Genomic DNA, 26,824 nt, shown 5'->3' on the forward strand with positions numbered 1-26,824 from the left:
CAAAGGTATCAAATCTTATTCGAGCAAATTTGGTTTGTAAAGACGTTAGCATGATACTGCCACAGTTTTTTATTAACATAGCTAAAAGTAGATCAAGCTTCTGTACGTGCACACACACACACACACACGAGTCTCCTGCAGCTCTATGATAAATTATACAACACAGTCGATTACTGGCACGGAAAGCTGTCTAATTATTGCAGTGTTGTGTGTGTGCGTTTGTGTGTCTTTCATGTAAATGAAAAGTATTTGTTAGACTGACGGCAAACACTCCACAATACATGATCACGAATACCTTCAACGTGCGGTATATTATTCTATACTGTATACTCGTAACCTCCCCGGGGAACGGAAAAATGAAATCTCCTCAATATTGTTTGATTTCGTCTCCTAGAAAGCAATGAGATTACACAGAAAGCCAATGGAGATTTTAAATGAAGTTCTTTCTTCTTGAGATATTCCTCCTGTGAAAAAGATTCTCAAGTCTCCTTCAGAGATCCAACCGATGCCTCAAACTTGGGTCCAAAGTCAAGTTCAAGAGGAACTCTGGGACTCACTCTGTACCAAATGATCTGATGTTTGTGTCTTTTAGATAATTTCACAAGAACCTTCTGAGACAGAACTGAGATCTTCCTGATGTTTCCCGAGCAAGCAAACTGAGCAGACAGATTGGAAACTTCTCTGACTTTCTTTTTTAAATTGATGTTGTTCTCTATCCGCTTCACTTAGACAGAATCCCTGTTTCCATTTTCTCCTCTTAAGTCTTCTCCCAACCAAAAATGAAAAACAACAACGTTTAGGCTGCAACAGCTTATAACTTATAGCAGACGGCAGCTCGCTTTCAGATGTGCTGAGAATAAATTCCCCTGTACAGCCGATCATCTACAAGAAACATCACTATTTCACATTAGTTGTGTTTCCGAAGACTGCGTCTTACCTGGCAGGTTGCAGCCAAGAACTTCCATTCTCATTCCGATCCCTGCCGGAGACCACCGTTCCGGATAGATCCGGATGTATTGGGCGGGGAGCTCCTCGAAACGTCTGAGCTCTGGGGTGTCGTAGTGCGTGTTCCCCTCAAAAACCTACAGCACAGAAAGACATTAAAAGTCTGAACAACTTAAATCTACATTTTTCTAAGCTATGTAGAACAGAAATACCTTAGGCATGCTAGTCTTGCTGTCCATTACAAAGTTCCAGTCTTTTCCATTCATGCTATGTGCTATGCGGTACTTCCGTACGAATGCCCGGTTCTCCGATGTGGTTCCGCCCTCTCCGCTTCGAGCTCCTTGAGTAATAACACCTCGCACAGTTTTGGGTGTTCCAAGATCCACCTGGAGCCATTCCTCTCCAGCAATAGGCTGGGCCGGACCGGGGAACCATCCCGACCTACTGGCCACCAGACGCGCGGCTCCCGGTGTCCAGTGGAGGTCTCTGACCGAGGACGCTGAGATCTGGGAATCGGTGAGGAGGCCAGAAAGCATTCCCTGGAGTTCAGAACAAGGGGCATCTACAAGAATAACAAGAAAAACGGTCTCAAAAAAGATGTCACTGATTTTTTGTGAGGGATCAAAACAACTCTTATAGCTCAATTGGAAAAGCGTGGTGCCTGCAACACCAATGTTAAGCAATCCCAAATTAACACAAATCTTGTTAAATCAAGATTGGCTAACTCTACAAAGCGTTTATTAAAACACAGATGTAAATATGGATCTTCCAAAACATCTAAAGATGATCATTAACATCTGAATCACATAACAAAAGAGGTTTGTATGTCCAAGCGCTTACCTGTAATTTGACAGCCATAAAGCTCAAAGCGTAGAGCAATTCCATTATTCCACATCTGTGGTCGGATTCGGACGAAGCGAGCGAGAACAGGCTGAGGAATACGATTCAGAACCACCTCAGATGGGTCGGTATTGGCATGGAAAATCTGTGCAAGTTAACACAAACAGACTGGTTTTAAATCATCTGCAAAATCATAAAGGTTACGATCTTCCATGCCTGCATCGAGCGAGCATTTGATCATTCTGAAACCAACATTGGTGTAAAAGTGTTCTCTTTACATGACCAGAACAACAGATGCCCTGCTGCATTCGTTTCAAACGCAGGCTTTCATGATATCTCCACCCTAACGTTTTGTGTTTCCACTTGAAAAACGGTTGGTTTTTATTGAACTGAAAAGCTTCTTAGAATTCATGATAGAATCCGTCCTCTGATTTTGATATGCACATTAAAATGGACCAATTAGCATAACAGAGAGCTCGTTTTCTTTTTGTTATGCATTTTTCTAAGACGGACTTAAAAACACCGGACCAATTAAAGATGGAAACATTATAAACTGGCGTAAGGCATTGCAAACACGCTCTTCCGGTCACATATCTCAGAACCACAAGAGATCCCACAACTGCGTCGTATCGCACGATAAGAGCTAGATAAGACAGAACAGCAGTAAAACAATGAGTAGATAACAGAGAAACTTCCCATGTAGAGTTGGAGAGATAACCCGAATGTCAACCCAGGGGAACTCGAGTGGAGGAAAACACAAGACATGGGGTGAAAAATTTGACATTTCTGGTTACATAATGGATTAAGATTTTAAAGAAGTGGGGATAAAAATTAAAACATGATTCAAAACCAAAGTGGTAAAACAGTGTTTTTATGTTCATTCGTATATAAAAAACTAAATGTTTTTAAAATCGTTCTAAATTTACGATCATCCACGACTTTGTCAATACAGCGAACGGTATAGTTGCGATAACTTTGTTATTTTTATAGGTGATAAATGTAAAACATCGACAACCAATAAAAATGTGGTTGTCGATGTTAAAATAAAAAAATAAACAAAACTACAGAAAACACATTTTTAATACATAACATTTTTCAATACAGAGCCATGATGTCAATTGTAAAGTTAGACATCGCTTTCGGCCACTGCTGTATATAAAATACCCGTACATGCAAAAACGGTAGCCAACGGAAGACATTCCTCACTTGAGCTCAAGTGAAACGGGGCCAAGCCGGGCTATATGGGTCCTCATAAGGGAAACAAATATTCAGGCTGGCTTACAAAGCCGTGACTATGACCGATGGCAACGCGGCAATGAAGCGATAAAGTCAAGTGGCACTAGAAACATCAGTGGATTAGATAGACTCAAACAAAGAATCCATTGAGCTTGTCTTCGTCACTCTTGAATTTCCCCCCGTGTTCCTCCTCGTAAACCTTCTTCAGACTTATTTATTATTTATCTCATTCCCTTCATCCAGTGACCATCCTACTGGAAAATCCAGTTTACGATGAGAGCTGGTTACATGGTAGCTGGTTTCCAGTTCCACGTTGTCTATTAGCTGGACTGGGAACTTCCGCCAAACTCCACCAGACAAAATAAGAGTTTTGCAATCGGCTTTAGGTTTCAAGCTAAATTTATCATTTATTCACCATCATGTAATTCCAAACTTGTTTGACTTTCTTTCTTCTAAAATATCTTCTTTTGTTATATAGAGGTTTTGAACCACGCAAGGGTGAATAAATAACAAAATCTTTATTTATGGGAGCACACATCCCATGGACGGCTAGAGGCTCTGTCTGGATGGAAGAATCTCTTTTCTGTACTGTATTCTTAAGGCTACAAAAGCTATAAAAATATGTGTGTGTGTGTGTGTGTGTGTGTGTATTCCCATAAGGGACAGTCACAAAGGACCACACTCATAATGCTTCAATGATGCAGTGATTGTAGGGTGGAGAAGGAGGAGGATTTCTCAAACACTCCTTTCTTTAAATGGCGATACTGAGTGTGTTGTGGTTGCTGAAGCCAGACAGACAGACAGACAGCGGACTAGACGAATGACCCCCCAGACGCTTCAGCAGGATGCAGTCAGCCATGCGCTCTGTGCCAAAACAACAATGAGGCTCCGTGAAGTTCACGGTTAATGACGGAAAAAAGACAGAGGTTAAACTAAAGGGACCCGGGAGGAGGGGTCTGAGAGATGATAACAAGGGTCAATAAAGACTGAAGAAGCATAGGAACTAAAACAGAGGTGAATACTAAAACAACACAAGAAATATGAGGAGAAAGAACAAGATGTTCAATAGACCTAAATAAGACAAGACACCACGATGTGAGTGATACAGAGGCAACTCTATTCTATACAACGCTACACATTAATGTACACTTTTGTAAAACCTTTTCTAGATAAACTCATGGTTATTTTTTCATGAACGAGGCCCTATGTGTTGCATTATCGTATACCTGTTATGTCAATCATTCAGCTGACAGAATAGATCCTCCCACAAAAATACATCTTCTTGAAAACACGGGTGACCTATGATGTCAAGACCCATAACTACTTTATAGAGATCAAACGTAAGATAACAAAACAGAGAAATGTGGTACGGTTTAAGAGCAGTCAAAGGGAGTCAAGGGTCAAACTGTTTATATTTAATGCATTCGGCTTTTCTTCACCTTCGAAGATCAAAAAGATTTCATCAGTGAATGCAATGTGACCTTTGACCTCCACCGATAAGCCTAGTTACACAGTCACAAAGGTTAATGAAGCTGTCTGAGCAACATGTGATTTCTGACCAAGTCATCATCACCTGTAAAAACCAATTCTCCTTCGATGAAAATGGGACGGACGCCTTGAAAAGTATCTTGAGGAGGTAAATGTGTGTTTATGCATGTCATATGAAAGGTTAATAATTTTCAATGGTCTTTTGTAAAGAACTATGTATACTATACTTTACCATTTCACTAAGACTGCTTACAGCTCAAAAGAACCCTTAAAGGGACAGTTCACCTAAATATAAATGAATTAACTAGTTGTTCTGATGAACACAGAGAAACATATTTGGAAGAATATGCTTGTAACCAAAAGGTTCTTGGCCACCGTTGACTACTTTAGTAGGAAAAATTTCACATGTGATTTAGTCAATCGAATAAAGCAATTTACATCAATGTCATAAAAAGGTCACAGCAGAAAACAAAAAGTTGGATTCGTAACTTTTGTTATCGCTATCTCATATGTCAAATAACATCAAACAGACGTCAAACAGAAAACTGGACGGCTCACATTTTAAAACGTTATTATAACCTCACTGTTGTGAATTATGATAAGATAAGACAGCTTTGAAAACAGACGTACTTGCTCAATGAATATTTGTTTGCTTTCTCCTATTTTATTTGTTTTCAATCTAAGATCATTTTTGGATTGCAGCATCAGGCTGTTCAATATTGTCAAAGGGCGACCCAGGGCGAGACGGTTCCACCCATCCTGCCGAAGTGGAACTCTGGAGTAACTTAATAATTAAACCTGGCATGTTGTGTCTAAGAGTGACATATCATGAATTTATAAAGGCCCCGTCCGCTTTCTCTTTAATGCAAGGGACGTGTATTTGTAAAACCTATCAAGGGTTTGTCTTCACGCCTGGGCTGGTCAGACGTCCCATGCTGACTGTTTGGGGACAAAGAGTCTTGAGAGTCTCGAGCTAAGATGGCGGCAAGCTATACGGGTGCTACAGGTGCTCTTGTAGCCCTCTTGACATACTCCTTTGTTTGCAACTTTTTAAACCACCAATCTTTTAATTTCCAAGTTTGTAAATGGGAATATGATCTAAAACCGCTTGGCAGTTGCAAGTTTTTTGATTCTGGACGAAACGTGATGCTCGCGAATTCTTGGAGGTCATCAACAAACAATTACGCGCATGGCATTGTTCATAGAGAACGCAGGAGAAATAAGTTGATTATATCGCTATGCCTTTTGTTATCGGGAGACATCCATCAGTGCCCTGGACCTGAAAATCTTTCTCTTCGAGGAGTCAGTGATTGTACGACGGCGGGCATGGAGGGTTGCTGGCACCGGAATGAGGGTGTGTTGGACGGCAGGGGTGTGGTAACGGAGTCGGAAGAAAAGTTTGAACAACTAACCGGCAAGCATGTGGAGATCGGAGAACACCTTTCTGTGGGAGCGGCAATGGACGGCTCGGTGGAAGCCTTGCGGGGGGGATTTTCTTTGCCAGCGGTCGGGCTGTGCCAACGGAGTGGTCAGCAGTCGGAGGCTGGCGGCGGGGGACGCACGGGGAGGTCTGCACCGTCTGCACAGACTTATGCTGGCCCACCCGTGGTGGGAAAGACAGAACCAGAATCTCCGTTCCTGGACTTCAGTTTCACCAAAGGTCTACACATTGTGCACCTCAATGTTCGCAGTCTTTTTTCTAAATTAGATGAGATAAGATTTATGATGTGTAATAGTAAAGTTGGGATTGTGTGCTTTTCAGAGACCTGGCTGGACGCCTCGATTAGTGATATAGAAATTGAAATTGAAAATTATGTTGTTTTAAGAAAAGATAGAAATCGTAATGGGGGCGGAGTATGTGTTTATATTAGGGCTGATATTTGTTTTAATCGCAGAATGGATTTAAATCACGATCTTATTGAAGCTGTGTGGTTTGAGGTAAAGTTAACTAAAAGTAAACCTATTTTAATTGGGGCTCTGTATAGACCGCCTGATCAGAATAATTTCTATCAGCTGTTGGAAGAACTTTCTGTCCCTTGTAGTGATTTTAAGGATGAGTTTATAATGATAGGTGATTTTAATACTGATGTTTCAAACAAAAATCATGGGATGTATAAAGCCTTTAATACGTTTTGCCAGGTTCTAGACTTACAGCAAATAATTAAAGGGCCCACTCGAGTAGCTAAAATGAGTCAAACGGTCATTGATCTCATTTTGGTATCTGAGCAATCTATGATTTCTCAGAGTGGGGTTGTAAATTGTACTATGAGTGACCACTCATTAATTTATTGTACAAGGAAAAAATTTAAAGTTGCATTGAAGAAACAAAACACAATTAAGATCAGGTCATTAAAAAAATACAGTCGTGAGGTTTTTATTGAGGGTTTAAAATTACTGAATTGGCCTTTAGTGTTATGTTTGGATGTTGATGAAGCATGGGAGCAGTTTAAAAATATGTTCTTAGAGGCGGTAGATAAAGTTGCTCCTATAAAAACTATTAGAGTAAAACTGAGGGCAGAACCATGGATGAATGGAGATATTTTAGAAGCAATTAATAAGAGAAATAAAGCCTTTTCTGTATTTAGGAAGAGTAAAGAGCAGGTTGACCTGGATAATTATAAGACGCTAAGAAATATAGTGCAAAAGATGATTAAAACGTGTAAAAGGGATTTTTTTCGTGATAAATTAATTGAGCATAAAGGTAACCCAAAGAAACTATGGCAGTCATTGAAACAAATTGGGTACAGTAATAGACTTAAGACAAAGACAAAAAATATTTGCCTAAATATCAATGGGGAGCTCTCTTCTAATCAACTAAAGGTTGCAGATAAATTTAACTCCTTTTTTACTTCTATAGCTGGAGACTTAGTTGAAAAGCTACCAAGAAAACCTGGGTTATATGATGGTGAGGTTATGTTTAAGTATTATTCTAAGCTTGGAGTGGTAGCAGACTCTTTTAGCCTTTCCATGGTTTCACAGGATGAGGTGCTAAAGTTATTGAATGAACTTAAGTGTTCAAAGGCAATTGGTCTAGATGAAATACCTGCCAGATTTTTAAAAGATGCAGCAGAATATATTTCGCCATATCTTACTCATATTTTTAATCTTTCAATTATGTCAGGTAAATTTCCGAACGATCTGAAGCTTGCTAGGGTTGTTCCGCTATATAAAAAAGGGAGCAAATTAGAAGAGGGTAATTATAGACCAGTTTCGATTTTGGGAGTTGTTTCAAAAGTCTTGGAGAAAATAATACAACAGCAAATATATAATTACATTAGTAATTCTGATTTGTTTTATGATTTACAATCTGGTTTCAGAACATCTTATTCTACGGATACATGTTTATTATATCTAACAGACTACTTAAGAAGAGAGATCGATGTGGGTAAATTCTGTGGTATGGTACTGTTAGACCTACAAAAAGCATTTGACACAGTTGATCATCGGATCTTGCTGATTAAACTAAAAGCCTTAGGTTTTAACAGTATGGCATGTGAATGGATTAGATCATACTTGACTAAGAGGCATCAAAAAGTTGATATTAATAGCACTTTGTCTGAGACAAGAGAAATAACATGTGGGGTGCCACAGGGTAGTGTCCTTGGTCCATTGTTGTTTCTCTTGTATATAAATGATATGAAATCTGTTTGCAATTGTAATCTTTTTCTCTTTGCGGATGATTCAGCCTTGGTGTTCTCCCATAAGGACAAAAAAGTTATTGAGAACCGTTTAACTGATGAGTTAAAGAACATAAGTGAATGGCTGATCGAGAACAAACTGTCTTTGCATTTAGGGAAAACAGAATCTATTCTATTTGGTTCAAAAATTAGGTTGAGTAGGACTTCTGAGCTCAACATTTCTGTGGGTGGTATCCAGATTGAAACTAAAAAATGTGTTAAATATTTGGGCTGTGATTTAGATAGTTCGGTGAGTGGTGAAAGTATGGGTCAAAAGGTTATCGTAAAAGTAAACCAAAGAATTAAATTTCTGGCTCGTAAGGCTCAGTTTCTAAATGAAGAAACTTTAAAAATGTTATCTAATGCTTTAGTTCAGCCACACTTTGATTATGCCTGTACTACATGGTACAGTAGCACCCCCAAGAGAATTAAAGTTCAACTCCAAACAGCACAGAATAAGTTAGTCAGGGTAATTTTAAACCTCAACAATAGAAACCATGTTGGTTCTTCAGAACTTAAGAAATTAAAATGGCTGACAGTTGAAAACAGGGTAAGACAACTGAAATTGAGATTAACTCGAAAGATTTTGCACAAAAATGAGCCAAGATATTTTAAAGATTATTTTAGGCTAATTAGGAACTCTCATAGCTACTCAACCAGAGGCAGTGCCACAGACATAATTCCGTGTAGATTTAAGACCTGTTCTGGGCAAAATACCTTTTTGTACATGGCTGCAATGGAATGGAATAAACTTCCAGTTGAGATTAAATTAAGCCAGTCAGATTACTGTTTTAATCGAGCTTGTGGTGAATGGTTGCTAAATGCTAATTAGATCTTTTTAGTCTTAATGAATATTTATTATCACAGTGTGTATATTTGTGTTTGTTTTGTATTTGTATGTGGTTGAGTGTACAAGGTACCTTTAGTCATATTTATAGCTTGCCTGGACATCTTATCAGACTACAACGAGGACCACAATGGAAATAAGTTTTGTAACTTTCTTGTGTTATCCTCGACAGTTTGGATAAATGTACAATGTCACTGTGTTGGCATCTTGTTATGCATTTATTTTATTTATTTTTTTACTGTCTAATAAATCAATCAATCAATCAATGTTTAAGTATTGATGAGCTTCATTTTCCCAAAGCCAATGACCCAAACTGATAAGTGTTTTTTTATATAAAGAATAATAAACTTAAAGATCTATTGACAGAAACGCAATAAAGTTTACATAACTATGTGTTCAGAGGTGTATAAACGCCTTACATATTGAAGCGTCATGTTTTCATCATCTTAGAATGAGCTCGTGGGTCCCTTCCATGGAATTCGCCATGTTGTTTCTACAGTAGCCCTAAACGGACAAACTGCTCTACCAAACGTGTTTGGTAAATACATTATCTCCATCAGCAAAGAAGAGTAAACGTGACCCCCTCCTAGTTCTGTGTCAGCCACTGTAGTGCTTCTAAAAGTGATGGGTGGAATTCACAACCTCACCGCTAGATGTCGCTTAATGTCATACACTGGACCTTTAAACATTGTTCAGACTTTAATAACAGCACAGCTGCGCTACACCAGAAATCCCATCAAAAAATGTGTGTACACCAACAAGACTAGCACTAAACCAGCACTATCCATCAAGAAAATTCACAAAGGTTTTATCCATCAGTCTTTTTTCTCTTTGTCCACCTGTTTTCATTCATCTCTAGATGAAGATGTTGACAGTAGGTGCTGGTTCCATTTGGCTGCTTACCAGTCTTCAGCCACATCTTGAAGAGCTGAGAACAGACTATGTGTGTGTGTTTATACGAGACAATGAACACAGAAGTGCTCACCACAGAACAATACCTCCTCTCTCCTCCCTTGAGCTTTCTGCCAATGGAAAGAAAATATGACAAGACTCCCCCTCTTAATCCTGATTCACTCTCATTGCTCCCTGTCTTCCTATTTTTCTATCTTCCCGCATCTCTGTGTCTCCTTCCATCCTTCTTAACTCTCAAACCCTTCACCTTCTGTCACGGGTCTCAAACACACAACACTAAACGGCTTTGTCTTCGATTTTAGTTTTTCCTGTAGCAAGCGAGTCTGTGTGACAGATTCATTTCACACAATTGATTTATATACATTTCAATAATAAACAGGATGTGTTGCAATTTTTCAAGCCTGTGGGATCTATATGGCAAGTGGCAGTATTCGTATATATTAGCAAATTTATATTATATATTAGCACTGTGAATATTTTTTGTTGATCGTTTTCTCATTAGGAGCAAATTTGATCTTAGTATATAAACTAACTTTCAGCGTATTCAAGCTTTATTTATAATATATCGAAATATATCGCGATTCACATTAATTCTACACGTCTACATCGATTCTGTGTTTTATGCACATCTCTTCTGTGAACTACGGCTCTTTGATCGAATTTGAAAAAGCAACAATCGTCAAATAAATCATCATTATAAATATACTTTATTATCATAAAAATACCTGAAAAGGTTTGAAGAATAGCGATGGAATATGACCATTGGCATTTCCTGGAACTGTGTGTGAATAAATCGTTCTTCTTCTGTGTCCTATATTCTGAGTATCTGCGCAAACTGAGCTTCGGATGTTGAGGCATTTAACAGAAATTCATTGAGGAAACTGAGCATGAGAATTGCACGATATATCGCCCAGCTCTAAATCACACCCAATTAAAAACCACTGAATTTAAAACATAGAAATGTTTAAATGATGGTTTAAATAAACACATAAACACCAAAGTCATCTAAATATATACGGTATATAAAAATATATATATTTTGGGCCATATTTCACAGCCCTAGTATACAGATGTAAGCATCGCCACAGCTGAAGGCCTCGTGCATGTTTGATGAACAATCCGAAATTGTAAACAGAAGTGGTTGGGAATAACATGATGACATCGCCTTCCTCATCACATGACTTATTTGGCTCCTCGTCTGTGCAAACACAAACCCAACAACACACCCTAAATATAAACAAACCATTATGGTGAAGGCGTCCATATGTCACTCCACAGAAGCAGCTACTTGAGTACTTCAACTTTGACAAGGGCAATTATTCACTCTGTGATTACTCATTAAGTTCAACACGCTCAAAAGTACACAACAGAAAAGGTCTGCGCAGTGCTCGCTGTGGGGAAAAACAGGCGCAGATTTACTCCCAAAAACAACGATTGTTGTTTTTGAATGTCACATAAAACAAGCAGCGCATTTGGCAATTCCGCAAAGCGTGTTCTGATTGGCTGTGGTTGTGTCATGTGACCACAATTCAGCTTCAGCCCTGACACGTTATCGTCATCGTTGCGCTCAGTTCAAACACGGGGTATGAGTAAACACTCAATCATTGCATACTCGTGTTGGGTGTACAAACTATTTTAATGTCACATCTCATATTCCGCTTTAAACCCCCTATCATGAAAGAGGTTTGAGACCAGGATTAGTTCCTGAGCTCTAATCCAAATCCAGTTTGCAGGTCGATACTCTGAATCCAGCTTTCATGTCCACACCGTTCCCAGAGAGTCAACTAATCTTTTAATCAAAGGCAGATCCACTAAAAAGACAAGCGAAAGGTTAATCCCCTCACTTTTATCATACAGCATCACAGGCATAACGGAGTTAAAATGCATAAGCATTTTTCCTAGGACGTGATTAAACTGCCAATACGGCTACAATGGGATTAGTTGTGAATATAAACTTTCAAGCGTGAAACATCTGCTTGAAACAAATGTGGATTAAGACGGTGGATTAGAATGTTAAGAATCGACGGTTGATCAACGTGCTGATTTCTAGCTGTATTTGTGCAAGCAAAAAAACTATTTTTTACATGTTTACTCGATCACAACTATATCGTAACTTTACGATATAGTTTATATCGTAAAGTTACAGGTAAATTACAGGTTACTTTATGTACTTGAGGGTTAAAGACAAATGATGTTAAACTGACATTTCCAGTGAAATCGTATTCGAAAGCCAAAATGGTAAATTATCGTTATAAACTGGTAAGGGTAAGGAAGGGTTTTGAACATATTTGATTTTAAAACACTACAGAAAAAAACCCACAATAGAACACAATGGAAATTTCAACAGATTTGCTGGTTATCATGGAAATTGTATTGGTTTTAACTGAAAAAGCTAATGGTTCATGTTTTTAATGGAAGCCATGACAATGTATCCCTATGGAATCTGTTTCATTGGATTCACTCTCTGCTATCCAAATGGGACCAACATCGTTATGAATTGTGATAACGCAAGAACGATCACCCACACATGCACGTACCAGACGAGCATTTTTCTGGCCAGGTGCGACCAGGTGTGACCGGTCATGCAGGTGTGTGTACAGCGGGAAGCTCACAGGGACAACGAACGGTCAAACAGATAAGGGTGTAAAAGAGCTTCATTGTTCTCCACCAGCAGATAATCATCTCTCAACTTATTCCCATGTCACTTTCTGTGTTTTGAGACCAGCAAAGTTCACCCGGGTTTGGAGTTACACCTCCCAGCAGATGTTGAACTACCGGCAGCTTTTGTTTATTATATTCAATAGATTCGTCTCAAATGGGAATGTTTAAAATAATCATAATATCCGCTTCAAGACAATATTAGTGAAAGCAAGTCTCTAACAATAAGACTTGGGACACAATGGAGATTGGATTTTTCTAGTTTAAATGATTTGTAAACGGTTCATCTTTACAAATTATTTTAACTTTCAAAGAGGAACATAATGGACATAATAGGAATACTGGAGCTGATATAACTCAGATCGCTCGCATGTCTCATTATTCTGGATCACAAAAACATCAGATTCCTTGCCTTATGGTTTTTGCCGTGCCGGTAGATCATCCAGTCCTCTCCGTTGGTGCTAACTTCCAGCTTGAAGGTTGTCACGTAGTAGGACTTCTTGGTCTCCTTGGAGACGGCTCCTTGGGTAGCGATCCCGGTCAGAACCTTGAGGAACTGAAGATCCACCTGGGAAAGAAGTGAGATTGATGATAGTGAGAATCTGGAGAGATAAGCCTGACCGATTGGACCGAATGTAGTTTCTTCTGACAGAAGATCAATGGGGATTTCTGAAGTGAGTCATGTACAGATACAGTTTACAACATCAATTCTTAAATCTATTTCCAACGTGTATTAAAAGCACATGGAGGATAAACTTCTTCTAAGTCAAGCGATATGCGTGACCGGGAAAAAATGCTGTTATCTGCCAATACAATACGACAGGGTGTGTTATAATGTGAATATAGTGATGACTAAAGGAATATAAGTAACACATTCATATATATTGTGGCCTCAAGTGGATCTTTTTATCTTTATTATAATAAATAGAAAAATAGGCAAAGATTTATCACTGGCCTTATTAAAACTTCCTCTACACGAGGTGGAAAAATCTCACCTTATCTGTCAAAAATAAGATGGAAAGGCTCTCAGGCCCACTTACAGCACTACCGGGAGTCTCATGCAGGTTAGAGGAGAGAGAAAGGGTACGAATTCTAAAATCAATAACGCTGGAGAAGGTGCTAACTACGGATTTCTCTCGACTGTTCTCATCCATCACTGAATGGTTAGCATCATAGCAACCCTCCACGCACCATCGGCCGCACCAAGACAACAAACACAGCGCTCGGGCTGAAGGCTGCATGCTGACGGGTAAGATAAAGCAGCTCGTGGAGAGCGCAGAAGAGACTGGAAATGAACACATGTATGATATACTGTGTGTGTGTGCTTTGTATGTGTAGGACAACAATACTGGATGAAATGCAATACAAAAAATAAACTGAAATAAAAATGACTTTAGCAAAATATAAGTACGTTGGATTCAATGCCATGTAACATAAACAAGATTTACTGTTAATGCAGTGAATGTGACCTACAGTAATCTAATATGGACATGATGATCTGATGTGAATGTGATTGAATGTTATCTTAAAGTATCTAACATGACTGTGATCTAAAGCAATCTAATGTGAATATGACTGAATGTGATCTAAAATGATCTATTGTGAATGTGATCCGATGTAAATGGAATTTCATGTGACTAATTGAATATGATCTGATGTGAATCTGATCTAATCTGAATGTAATATAATGTTAAAAATGTTATGTAAATGTAATCTAACGTGAATGTGATCTATTTAAAATTGTGTGGTTTATGTGAATGTGTTCTATCTATTATTTATTGTGATCATATATGAATGTGACAAAGAGCTTACCTGTATGAATTCCCTGTTGCTGTCTTCACCCGGTGTCCAGGCGTTGTCATCGTTGTTAAGACGTGCCTGGCGGGGCTGCCAGCGTCCATCATAAAATGAAGACGACGCTGTGATTTGATTATCAGAGATTTTCGCAGACTCCATTCCAAATGCATTGCTACAGTGAAATGCTGAAAGCGAGAGAGATTTATTTAACTGACCCATTTATTCTTTCATTAATGTCTTCCGTCAACAAGTTATGACTTTCATGGCATCTTTACAAAAGAGATTTAAAAAATGTGTTACGCTTACTGTCTGTGACTTCCTTGCGTGTCATGTTATAGCGGGCAGAGAAACCATCTTTGGCCACGGCCATGTCAGTGTGAAAGGAAAGCGACAGAAGTCCTGTGGAAGACTGGATCTCTGGAGGAACTTTAGTCCCGCAGTATCGGCCGATCATGGGTCCCACTGAAAACAAGAGGACACCAAAACAGTCATGTAAGTGATTTCATCTGATCCTACACCAGTTTGAGAGGCTTGAGCTCTTTCTCAGGTTCCGCCGAGACCCAGCGTGCCTCAGATTCCAGCGTTTGGATTATGAGCTTTCCTCACAGTATTCCCTTTATTCTCTCTCTGCTGATCCCAGATCACCGGCTCCGTGATCTTCGGATGTCAGCGTGACAAGCTGGGATTGAGGGGAGTGTAAGAACGTAGGTGGGGTATTTGGACAGTGTCCATGCAGGTGGTTGAGAGCTCTTTAAATATTTGTTTTAGAACCAAATTCGACATAAATCTTTCAATTACTCACGTCAGGGACAACATCTTTTTTGTCTTTTTTTTAAAGCAACATCAAGAAAGAGCTCAATCATCTAGTTTTTAAAGCACATTGTCATCTTTAATACTACAACAGCACAACAATAAAGAAAAGAGTCATGAAGATGAACCGACTTGATCTGAGATGCCTCTCCGGCATCATATCTCAGATCAGAGCAATTAATGTGCTCACAGACAAGATAACAACTGCCTTCACTTTCTAAGAGGAAGGGATTTGAGATAAGACCAACTGAAGAGAGAATGATACAAGATGGCGATAATGACAGACGGAACGGTTGACAGAAAAGGAAACAGGAGGAGGAAAAAGCTTTCTGATGATGTCGACACATGTCTGACGGCCAGCTAGCCTGACATTTGTCAAACACAGCCCTCACTTACATGGACAGATAGGGAAGACAATATAATTGTGCTATGGTACAACGGCAGAATTTGACATTCAAAAAGACGTATTCTCACCTTGGGGAAGGCCGTCCCACACGTCCAGCCAATCATACTTGCAGTCTCCCTCCCCTACGAGCAGGGGGTCGTTCTCCAGGTCGAAGGTCTGAAAGGTGAGCGTGACCTCCGTCTGAGGCGGGGCGATGATGATGTACGAGCACTCCAAATTGTGAGGATACTTGTCAGGAAAGCCAGGAGACTCAATCACACCGGATGAGGCGCTGAAGTTGAGGAAGCAGTGATCGGCACCTGCAGAATAAACAGGCAGCAATGAGACAGCTTTTAAAGACGTAGACTGACGGGAAATTATTAAATATCGAGTGTAAATTTCGATTGATTTATTAGGATATAACACCCTGAGATGAATCGTCTCATTTTCGAGGGGGTGAAGCAATATGTGAAACTTTTTAGCGTTCCTCATTGTGATATAAACCAGAGGTTTCCGAACTGTTAAATAAAGTAATATACATATAAAATAGTACACATTATACCTGTCTAGTATGGTCCTGGAATGAAACTGTATAGTGTGATTGACTATATTTTGTCTAGATAATAGAATATTGCACAGCACTGCTCGTAACCCTTTAGTGATAATCTGGTAAACATGCGCTCTGTTTTTCAAGACCATGATGGTGCAGTATTCCGTGCATGTGTTCACCAGACACGGCAAGGAAATGTGATAAACGCAAGCGATTCTTAGCCTCATTGAGCTCGCCCGAGCACGCCCCTCTATCCCTCTTATTCACATTTCAAACTGCTGTTCAACCTCCCCACTCCTGTACTCGTCCTGCCACCGTGCCTGGCACGCCGTCTGAATACAGAATATGAGGAAGAAGGGAGGTAGAAATAGCAAGCATAACTAACAGGACTAAGTGGACGGCTGCAGATGCCCATAATTCATTGAACATGCAGATTATGCACATGGCTCATTTTGAGCAGATGTGAGGCCCATATAAACACCATAATGCTATTTTTTATGTGTTGGAGGTTTCTTATTCACTGTGTGGATTTATGGAAACCCTCAATGGATTTATACAGCAAGAATGTTCGTGCAAAACAAATGGTAATTAAAGGTATAGTTCACCCTCATGTCATTCCAAACCTGTATGACCTTCTTTGCAACCAAATGACATTGGACTCCCATTGGACACATAAACACTTCAAAGGCGAATCTTTTCTGTCATTCTCTTTAGTTTTTGCACCATCTACCCGATTCCTCACCTTCAACCTCCAGAATATTCCTACTAGTAAACAACCCATGCGGAGAGAAGCAAATTACCCTGGATCTTATAAACAGAATAGACAGACCTTACTGGTAGTTGTGTGGGCTGTCATGAGGTCAGTGTCTCAACGTGACTAATGAGGGACAGCAGACCTGGGCAACTCCAGGCCAGATGAACAACAGGTTCCAGCCTGTTTTTGACAGCAGGTATCACGGTAAATGCAATGTTGGGTACATATGCTCAGTTGAGCATAGATGAAGACCCCGGAAAGCCACACGCATGAGGAGGGAAAGCTAAAACGAGCTGACACACATACACGTATGCACAAGCCTCTAAGCTTTTCAAATGTCACCCACACACAGCGATGTACATTTCATTGCTTCGGTTTGTGTGGAGGTTGGTTATGCCTCCAATTTTTCCTATACGTTGCTGTTAAGTGTGTGTGTTTAAATTTAGTCAAATCATGTTTAAATTATATGTTATAGCTGTGTTTCCTAGGTATTGTTTGATGACTTCGCATAGGGACTACAAATGTAAAATAGCCTGGGGGCTAATTTTGGCATATGTACATTGCTGTAAAGCTATGTTCATTCATATGCATTGTCCCTTTTAAATAAATAAATAAATAAATAAATATAACACACCGGGAGTGTTAAGAGAAATACAGATAATTCACTGAAAATGTTCTTACAGGAGAGATTGAGGTAGGCCGAGATGTAATTTTGTAGATGATAAATCGCCTTCTTTATTGCAGTTTATTGTGCAGAGACAGTAATATGTCAACCAGTCGACTTACTAAAAGATTTTGTACTTTAAAAACTGTGAATCTGTGACTGAACAGCTCATGCATGACCCACTACGCCACAGGACCGTCTCCTCCAGCAATGTATCTTTCTGTCAAAGTCCGCTTCTATTACCACACACAGCCGTCTGCGTTCGCCCTGTCGCTGCATGAGTGCATGGTGTGTTTAAAAAGGCAGACGTGAGGGGGTACGTATGCATGAGCGCTTATTACTTTATGCTCATGAACATACCAAAAACAGCCTCGACCTCGGGACATGCCCCCCGCTGCGGCGCGCAACTCTAGTGGGCCGTGAGGGAGGCGTGGCGACGAAAGGGTTAGTTGCTGGGCAGAAACTCAGGTGTCGTGAGCACTTAAGCTCATACGAGAAATCCGGCCGTAGGACCTTCGAGGGATTCCCTCCTTCCGTACCGTCTAACTCCCTCTTTCTGACCTCTCATGGGACGACAAAGTCTATGTTCACTCACTGCATTATTCACGTGAGTCGAATTCACCTTGAAGTCTGTGAAAGTTGAGCGTTGAAGGTCTAGCTAAATCTACACCCAATCTTTTATCACACAAGTAGTGTTCTTTAATAACACACAACCGTAAAATGTAATAAGTAGAATATTATGCCTAAAATCAACATATTAGCAATACTATTCATTTATAGTTTTACATATTCATTTAAAATACATGTATCCAGCATTTCTAGATGGATTGTGGACATTCAAATCCAGTGTGTGTTGAATTTCAAATGAAACCTCAGGAGTGACTAAGTCAACATAAAAACTAGCTTTTAACTTTTCCTAAATAGATGTAGAAATATTACTGTTGTACGGCTTAAAAGTCGATATAAACTGGTTTTCTTTGCTGAATTTGAGGTCTTTTCACCAGTTTTTTCACTTTTCATTTTCTGTAAATGAACACATATAGAAACAATATTTGTAATTTGGGAGAAATATTGTTTGTAGTTCACAGAATGAAATAAAAAATAATTTTACCTAAACACAAGGTAAATTCCGAAAAACTGAATAATTTTTAAATGGTCTCTTATTTTTTGCTGTACATTCTTCAAATATTGACATATATTCTATACAAAAAATATTTTATCCATCTTCATCTGTTTTGGTATCTTGGCAAATCTGAAACATTTGACATTTTCGAGATCTATAAAGAGATTTTGTGTTTCGCTTTGGAAAACATCCTTTATCAGAGATAACAATTTTGTCTATTGGTTTGGCTGCTTTTAAAAGAAGATATAGCGGGTTGTAAGAGCTGGAGGTTTTAAAACTCAGACGTTTTACAGGAGAAGAGAAGAAAGACAGAAACAGACAGCGCCTGATTCAAAGCAACTGTTAAGGCGGCAGTAAATTCCACCGGGCGAACGGAATGGCCTCCAGACTGCTTTACAACCACAGGTGGGGGGCGGAGCTACCGTCACCAAGAGCGACAGACCTAATCACTTCCTGTAGCTCTTCTTACGAGTGTACTCAGCAGGCAACATCAACGGTGGGCTTGAAGGCTTCTGGGCAGGAAGTCTTCTGCAGTAACCGTGGCAACAGCATTAGAGTCATATGACTGGGCTGGAGATGATGTTGTGTTGCACATGCCATTTGGGACAATAATCTGGCGTGACTACAATGGGGAAGAGAATCGGGACCGCTGAAGGGACAGATGCTAGGAGGTAAAAAGGCGGTTCTTGATAGTCCCCAATCATCTCACAAGCTCTCTTTAAAAGTTTCAGAAGAGGCATCAAATTTGACAACAATATGTGACGCTCCCGAGATTTCAGAATCTCCAGACGAGACACGTGTGATGTCGCTAGGGTCTTTTTCTCAGAGGAAGTTCTGAAATTGCTCTACATATTACCTTATTGATGTCAAGGGAAAACAAAAACATATCAATGACACACTAGAGTGCCTTGAAATGTGCATCTTTTTTTGTTCATTTGATGTCAAATCCACTAAAACAAAGTTAAGGCATCATTTTGTTTACCCAACAGGCGCACGTTAGTTTATAGATATCTTTAAAGTCGGCATGAAACTCATGCCCTCGCGACATTTCTCATGACCAAAAGAGATGAGAGGTTGTTTCGAGAGGGAGAGGGGGTTAAACTTTTGGATTAAAGATTAGAAGTGCATAATAGTTTTTAATAAATAATGATGTGCACAGAATTTGTTTAAATAATAAATACGTCCCCACTGCGTACAACAATTAGAATTATAATTTTTTTATTTCATGCCGACTTTAAGCATAAAGTATTTGATCAATTTTCAAAAATCATGTTTTTTATGTTATCATGTTTTAAGTGTGTTTTACTTTGTTAGTTAGTTAAGTTATTACTACTTAATCAAAACAACCGCAGTCTGATTGATATTAATTGGAAGGGCAAAGATACTTAAAGCCAAAAATGTGATTTCATGGAAACTACACCTAAAAGACCACATTCAATTTCAAGATTTCACTTTTTTTTGTAAATTTTCCTGTATTAAACATCAAGACATCTTAGCAAAACAAGAGTCAAAATGCAAATAATGAAGTAGCAGAGGTCAGCTGTAATGACTTTCAGAGATGCTCGATCGTATGTTACCTCCGGGTCATCTAGACACCAGCGTGTGTTTCTGTGTGAACATGAGCAACTGTTTATTCTCGCTTCAAGTGATGGATAAGAAGAATAAGCATCTGATTAAACCGCTCAGAAAAGATCATTATCTTACCGACGCCTCTCCACATAAACAGACATAAACGTTGAGGCCACGCTGACACTTTCCCACATTCCACTGATAACAGCATTACGTGTAAACAACAGTTCCTTTAAAGATGGGGGCCGTTTTTCCTTATCATTTTCTTAAAAGTTTTTGCTTAGGCATTTCGTCCGGGATCCTGGCATTTAAAAAATAAACAGCTGCTATTTTGTGGAGCATTAGAGGGGATGTTCGACCATTTGTCTCATTCAGAGCTCGCACACAAAGTAAAATGGTGCCATCAGTTCCTCATGGGACGTTCCCGTTTATGAGTTTGGAACTCATAATTACGATGCAATGTTGATTTGTACGGCAAATTCAGATTTCTTCCCCACTCCCTGAAAATCATTTAAAGTGCTAGTACGACAACATGAAGATGTATTATAAGAATAAGGATAACCAGAGAATAATGGGAAATGTAGTTTTGCCACACAGGACCCACAAACACAAACATTTCCAGCTTATTCTCCGTTTAGTTTTACTATTCTTTATCCTAGAAAGTTCATTTAAACTAAACGGTCAATGATGTGCAATAAGTCAACATGGAATTTTCTCCTTCACGTCCTTCAAAAGCTTCACGTATATAACTGGAAGATCGAACGCATCCCAATAATACTCAGTTTACAGCTCCGTTTTACCATGTTTAAACAAGATCTTCAATCAAAATCAACGTAAGAAATGTAAAACGTCAATCTAGATAGTGAGATATCTATATTCTCCATCCACTACCACACTTCCCAAAGATAAACTGCATAGCACATCTTTATTAAATGAAGTTCTCTGTCTGTCCCTGGTTACCGTGTAAAATAAGATTGTGGGCTTATCACGTGAGTCATGCTACTGAAGTTAGCGACTGTAGCCGTGGTAACATTACCTGAGGGCAAGAGTGATGATTTCAGCAATTACTGAGGTGAGGTAAATGCTCAGAGATAGAATACCTCTGCTGCTTTTCACATTAGCTTCCATGAAGCCACGGTGCTCATGTTACCGGCCTCATCGCCACTGTTGAAAAACAACACTGAACGCAGTGCTCCAATGAGCGTATGGCAGGTGAAATGTTCTTGAAAGCACATGCAGACGCCAATGTGACGTCCTGTGCTAATTATAAGGGGTGGGAACCGTTTGGTCCCTCACGATATCTTGAATCGATTCTTAGCGTCACGATTCTTGATGTACTAATTAGCATATTTAAGATGTCATCGCGTCACGTTTGCGCTCAGAGTCAGACTAGTGTTGGCACTTTGGTAACGTATTGTATTTTAATACAGTAGGCCATTCTCATTGACGTATTCTACTGTCAGACATTAAAACGGGTACATAATTGTAATTAAACGCGCTCATCGGGCGATGTGCACCGTGTAAAAGGTCCGGGAGCCGACCCGCTCATGGAGTTGACTTTCGCTTTATTTGTTCCAAAGGCATTAGATTATTATTGATTTATTTATGAATCGATTCCAATCGCTAGCTAATATGTGAATCGGGAAGTGCTGACAACGGTTAGGTACTTTTAATCCACATAACTGTTAAATAGGACAATAGTTAGTCTCACACATCTCCCTTATGAAAATCTACTGTGGTTTTATTATAGAACAAGTGTGGTAACCGTGCTTTCTTGGTCCATGGATTGACATTAGTATGACCACAGTTTTACTACAAATACCATGGTTGGTTACCGTAGCAAAACCAGGATTAAGTATAACTATAGTAGCCACGGTTGTGTGTTTTAGTTGCGGTGAAACCCATTGTAAATCTTCGTAATTAACCATTTTATCGTAGTAAAAGTGGAGGATGGTTTATCATTTACCAATGTTTTTATACAAATATGATGGTTAAATTATGGTTACTGTTTACTATGAGACCATGGTAAATTTGTGGTTACTTTGGTTTTAACACTATAATTCAACTAAGATTACTGTAGTAAAACCATGGCAAACTGTAGCAATGTGGTAAAACTTGCAATCATACCATGTATTCGATAAATCTCATCATTTTTACCTCTGTTTCCACGATCTGCACTAATATGTACTTTAAAGCTGCTTCTTATAAAGTCCTATAGAAATACATTTAAACTGAATTTAAAAACAGCACATAACACTCTGGCAATCATTCACAAGCATGCAGCATTTTATTTAGTTACTTTAATTTAGTTACATAAAAAGATTGAACAAAAAACTTGCTATAGAAGAAAACTAAATGTAGAGTGACATGATATAGAAAAAGAAAAGGTCTAATACACACAGGCATGTCGACCGCTTTGTGTAGGCATGTTGTAGTTGGTGAACAACTACATTAAATCCCTACAAACATCTCCAAAGTCAAACATTCAGTGCACTGCAGATGGTTAACCCCAAACTCCATATTTCCCCAAGGACGAGAGATCAGAGTCCAATTAAGAGGGCATTCCTGGCATGCCGGAGGACGGATGAAAAGAGTTAAGCGTCGCCCCCCTCCCGCCTTTCATCTAAACTCAGTTTATTTTATTTTCTTCTCCCCCTTGATGTTTAATTGGTCTGGGAGTTCTTCGGAAACTTTGAGGGAACGTTTAAGGAGCGTGTCTGACGGCCACGCAGCGTCACAGAAAAGCCGCGACCTCCTGGAACAGCAAGCTAAAGGTCGCTGGAGGTCGCTGCGCTAACTAGATTTACAGTGTAACAAGAGTGCTCTGAAAAATCAGCGAGTTTGAGAACCTCACGGTCATCCCTGACCCTCCAAAAACCTTCTTCAATCAGACATCAATCAACGGGGCAAGACCGCGCGTACACTTCACACATAAACACCCAGACCGCTAACCGCTGAAGGAAAAGTGTTGCTTGTCTCCACATCTGGAGAGATAATGACAGAAACTGTGAAGTGTAACAAAACTTTTTCAAGAAATACTGTCCCGATGACAGCGAAATTTGCTTTTAAAAAGCCTCGATAGAGTTGTGCATTAGACTCATTTTGAGAAATCAAATTCATTGAAACCGCTGTCGACCTCTCGTCATGTTTGGTAGCAGACCAATCGACTATAAGCTGGATGTTTCACAGCCAAAGTTTAGCATTATACACGGTAAAGACTGAATGCGTCAAAAACAGTAATAAAAGTTTTAATTTAATATTATAATAACAAAATGTACAACAAAATAGAAATATAATGTTACAAAAACAGCTACAGTTTGGTGTTGTGTTTGAGGTTATCTACAACAAAAGACCATCTTTATAGTTATAAGTTATTATTAATGAATAAAATACATAGCAAAACACTTATAATACGATATTTATAAATACAATATATGATGTCAGGCGCCAATAATAAGTGTGCATCACATAAACAATAAGTCTGTCAACTAAAGGAGGGCTTAAGACTTCCGTAGCCACCAAAATAACCTGCTCCATTGATAACACAGCTCGCAGTTTTAGACACTTCTCTGTGAGAACGTCTGAGTGTTGATTAAATGATTTATGGGATGCTCAAGTTTTGAGAAATTTCCCAGGATAAAAGCATTCCGCTTCTTAAGCACACGGGAACAGCAGGCTAGATCTCACTCACCGGTTTTGTAGATCTCGTAGCGCAGGGAGAAACCAGCCCCCTGGTGCGCGTAATCAGACACAAACTTGATGTGGATGACAGGACCGGAGGAAATGATGGCGGGTGGAGCGATGTTACTGCAGTGCTTTCCCAGCAGGTCCGCAGACTCAGAATTCCCATCTCGGATCTCTATAAAGTCGTACCTGAGAGGCAGAAAAAGGTCCCTGTTTAAAGTCGGGTTTCAGATTGGTTATATATGGTAGAAGCTACGCTTCCGATCTGAACTCATGCTGAGATCTTTTCGGTTTGTGAAGGAAACAAAAAATACACTTTATACTTTTAAATAAACCTTTAATGAGGAAATATACTTTTCATTTCCTCACCTTCGAGTTCCAAATGTGTATAAATGTCTTTGTTCTGATAAACACCCAGAAAGATATTTGGAAGAATGCTTACCTGTAACAGTTGTTGGCCACCATTGACTACCATAGTAGGAAAAAATACAATAGTAGTCCCCAGTGCTGTTTGCTGTACTTTATTCTTCAAAATGTCTTTTGCCTTATTTTTTCCTACTATGGGAGGTTAAATCTGTCTGGTTACAAGCATTCTTCCAAATATCTTTCTGTGTGTACATCAGAACAAAGACATTTATACAGATCTGGAGCGCTTGAAGGTGAGGAAATGATGACAGATTTACATTTAACCCTTTAAGGCGAGACACTGATTTTTTAACATATTAAATTGACTTTTACCAATACATTTTGGTAAATTGTTTGCACTGCAAGCTTTCTGACAAAATGTTATGATATGCAAATGAGTGATATCTCATTAAATATGTGCATATTTACAGTTACACCTGTAATCTTTTTTTCATTTTAACAACATATCAGTATTACACATTTTAACAGAACAGATTTTGATTTTATATATAAAAAAACTATGAACAAAAAATGTTTTCCCCAAAAGTGGTATGTAAATCAGCTAAAAGACATTGTGTTAATAAATCACTCTGTGATAACCTTCAGAATATAACTTATATATTTATATATAGAATATATGTATAAAATAAAACAAGTTGACACTGATTTAGAGGAAACGACTAATAAAAATACGCAATAAGACGAGGACACATAGAGGATAGGAGTAACAAAACACCTAAAAATAAAAATGATATTGTGAACATTATCATCTTTGAAGTCTCACTGTTAAAGAAGACATGTTCTGTAAATTGACCAGTAGGATATTTGCCTGCCATGTCTCGCATTAATATACTTTTGTATATTTGCTTAATATAAACAGAAAGATCTAAATCTTCACTGAAAGCTCACACATTTCAAAATAAACTCAAACATTTCTCATCAGTTTTCTCCAAGACGATGTAATCTACAGTATATATTAATAAATTCCTCCCTCTATACTTCCCCTGTATGTTAAGAATTGTCTACCTTAATAAAAACATTTGAGATAACATGAAACACTGTTAAAACCATGTAAGATAAGCATTTATAAGAACATATAAAAACTCCATTAACTTTCCATAAAAAAGCAACTTTCTAAGCATTAGAAAAACCGTCAGGAGTCGTTTTAATTTGAGCCGGCGTTACCTTTGACCCTCAGCGGACTGCTGCCTTATCACAACAAACACACATTTTTCTTCATGCCACCTCAGAGACAGACTCAGGGAGCCCAGACAAAAACCACCTGTCCGGCTAAAATAACCCCTGATGAGGCGAAAGACTCTGAAATATCTCATCGGCGGTCTGCGTGAGCGCTTCCTACAATAAATCTGGCCACGGAGAGGCATGTCAGACCTCCTCTGACACCTCAGGAATGCTCCCCCATTTAACCCCCTAACATGAACTAGATCCCAGTAAACACACGACATCATTCCCATCCAAACATGATAAGCACACTTCCACTTCACTGACAGAATCAATCCGTGAACACTTGATTTGTTTCTTGCAAGAGGCCCTTCAGATTTAATAATATTGTTGGAACGGCATCAAACACTGTATTATTGCTGTCTATAAAACATTGTTAAATCCAGCCTGATCTTACGGGAATGCGTAACAAGAAGGTGATTTCAAATGAATTCATACAAAGTGAATCGTACAAAGATGTTAACATCTATAATGAAGTCTCACCTGTAACCATCACGGGCAAGAAAGCAGATATCAAACCGTAACACTGAAATTGTACAAAAGTATACAAATTACGATTAAAATGAAACTAATTCCCACTTTTTCTTTTTTTAACCACTACTTTAAAGAAGCCCAAATCAAAAGTGTCTCTGAAGAACCATATAGAAACTACAGCCATTTTTATCAGTCTACACTTGCTTACAAATTTAGAAGTCCAAGACTTTGTCGGCAATGGGCGTGTTCAGTTGAAGTTGTCGTCAATGGGCGTGTTCGAACTTTCCTTACAAACCCAAAAGAGAATGAAGACATTACACCTTTTTATAACCTTTTCCCATTGTTGGCACCGAGTTATCCGTACTTGAACTGCATAACTACCGGCACCGCGTCACTCAAAGAGCGTAGAAAGACATATAGAGGCAGGTGTCTCTAAATCTTTACTGCTGCGGACCCCCCTGACCGACCGCACACTTGAAGACTTCAGGTACAGCCGTGTATATTTAGACCGGAGATGTCGGAGATGCATGCCCACAAACACACGTATGAATCAATGCGCACCATCTAAAAGCCTTTGTGAAACATGGTTTTGCTTAAGGACCCATGTTTTCCTGCTGAAAATGGTTTACATCAAAAATACCAACCTGTTTACCATTACAAAAAGTGTTTAGGGTCTTAGTACTGAATTTCTTTTGGTTTGCCATTACATTCCACCACAGCGACCATTATAATTTCTATTCAATCCAGTACAGTTTCCATTAAAT

General features: G+C 39.0%; 1 protein-coding gene across 1 annotated transcript in view; it reads right to left on the reverse strand.

Annotated features, from left to right (window-relative positions):
* The window catches only part of nrp2a (neuropilin 2a), a 63,326-nt gene that overhangs the window by 19,030 nt on the left and 17,472 nt on the right, over nucleotides 1–26,824 (reverse strand). The window contains exons 3-10 of the mRNA XM_079463149.1: nucleotides 23,947–24,128; nucleotides 15,685–15,915; nucleotides 14,707–14,862; nucleotides 14,416–14,585; nucleotides 13,016–13,171; nucleotides 1,786–1,930; nucleotides 1,158–1,507; nucleotides 938–1,082 (exon numbers count right to left, since the gene is read on the reverse strand). Of these exons, the coding sequence (XP_079319275.1) occupies nucleotides 938–1,082; nucleotides 1,158–1,507; nucleotides 1,786–1,930; nucleotides 13,016–13,171; nucleotides 14,416–14,585; nucleotides 14,707–14,862; nucleotides 15,685–15,915; nucleotides 23,947–24,128 (1,535 nt within the window). The remainder of the gene's footprint in view (nucleotides 1–937; nucleotides 1,083–1,157; nucleotides 1,508–1,785; nucleotides 1,931–13,015; nucleotides 13,172–14,415; nucleotides 14,586–14,706; nucleotides 14,863–15,684; nucleotides 15,916–23,946; nucleotides 24,129–26,824) is intronic.

Source organism: Barbatula barbatula, assembly GCF_947034865.1.
Source record: "Barbatula barbatula genome assembly, chromosome: 8".
Lineage (NCBI taxonomy): Eukaryota > Metazoa > Chordata > Actinopteri > Cypriniformes > Nemacheilidae > Barbatula > Barbatula barbatula.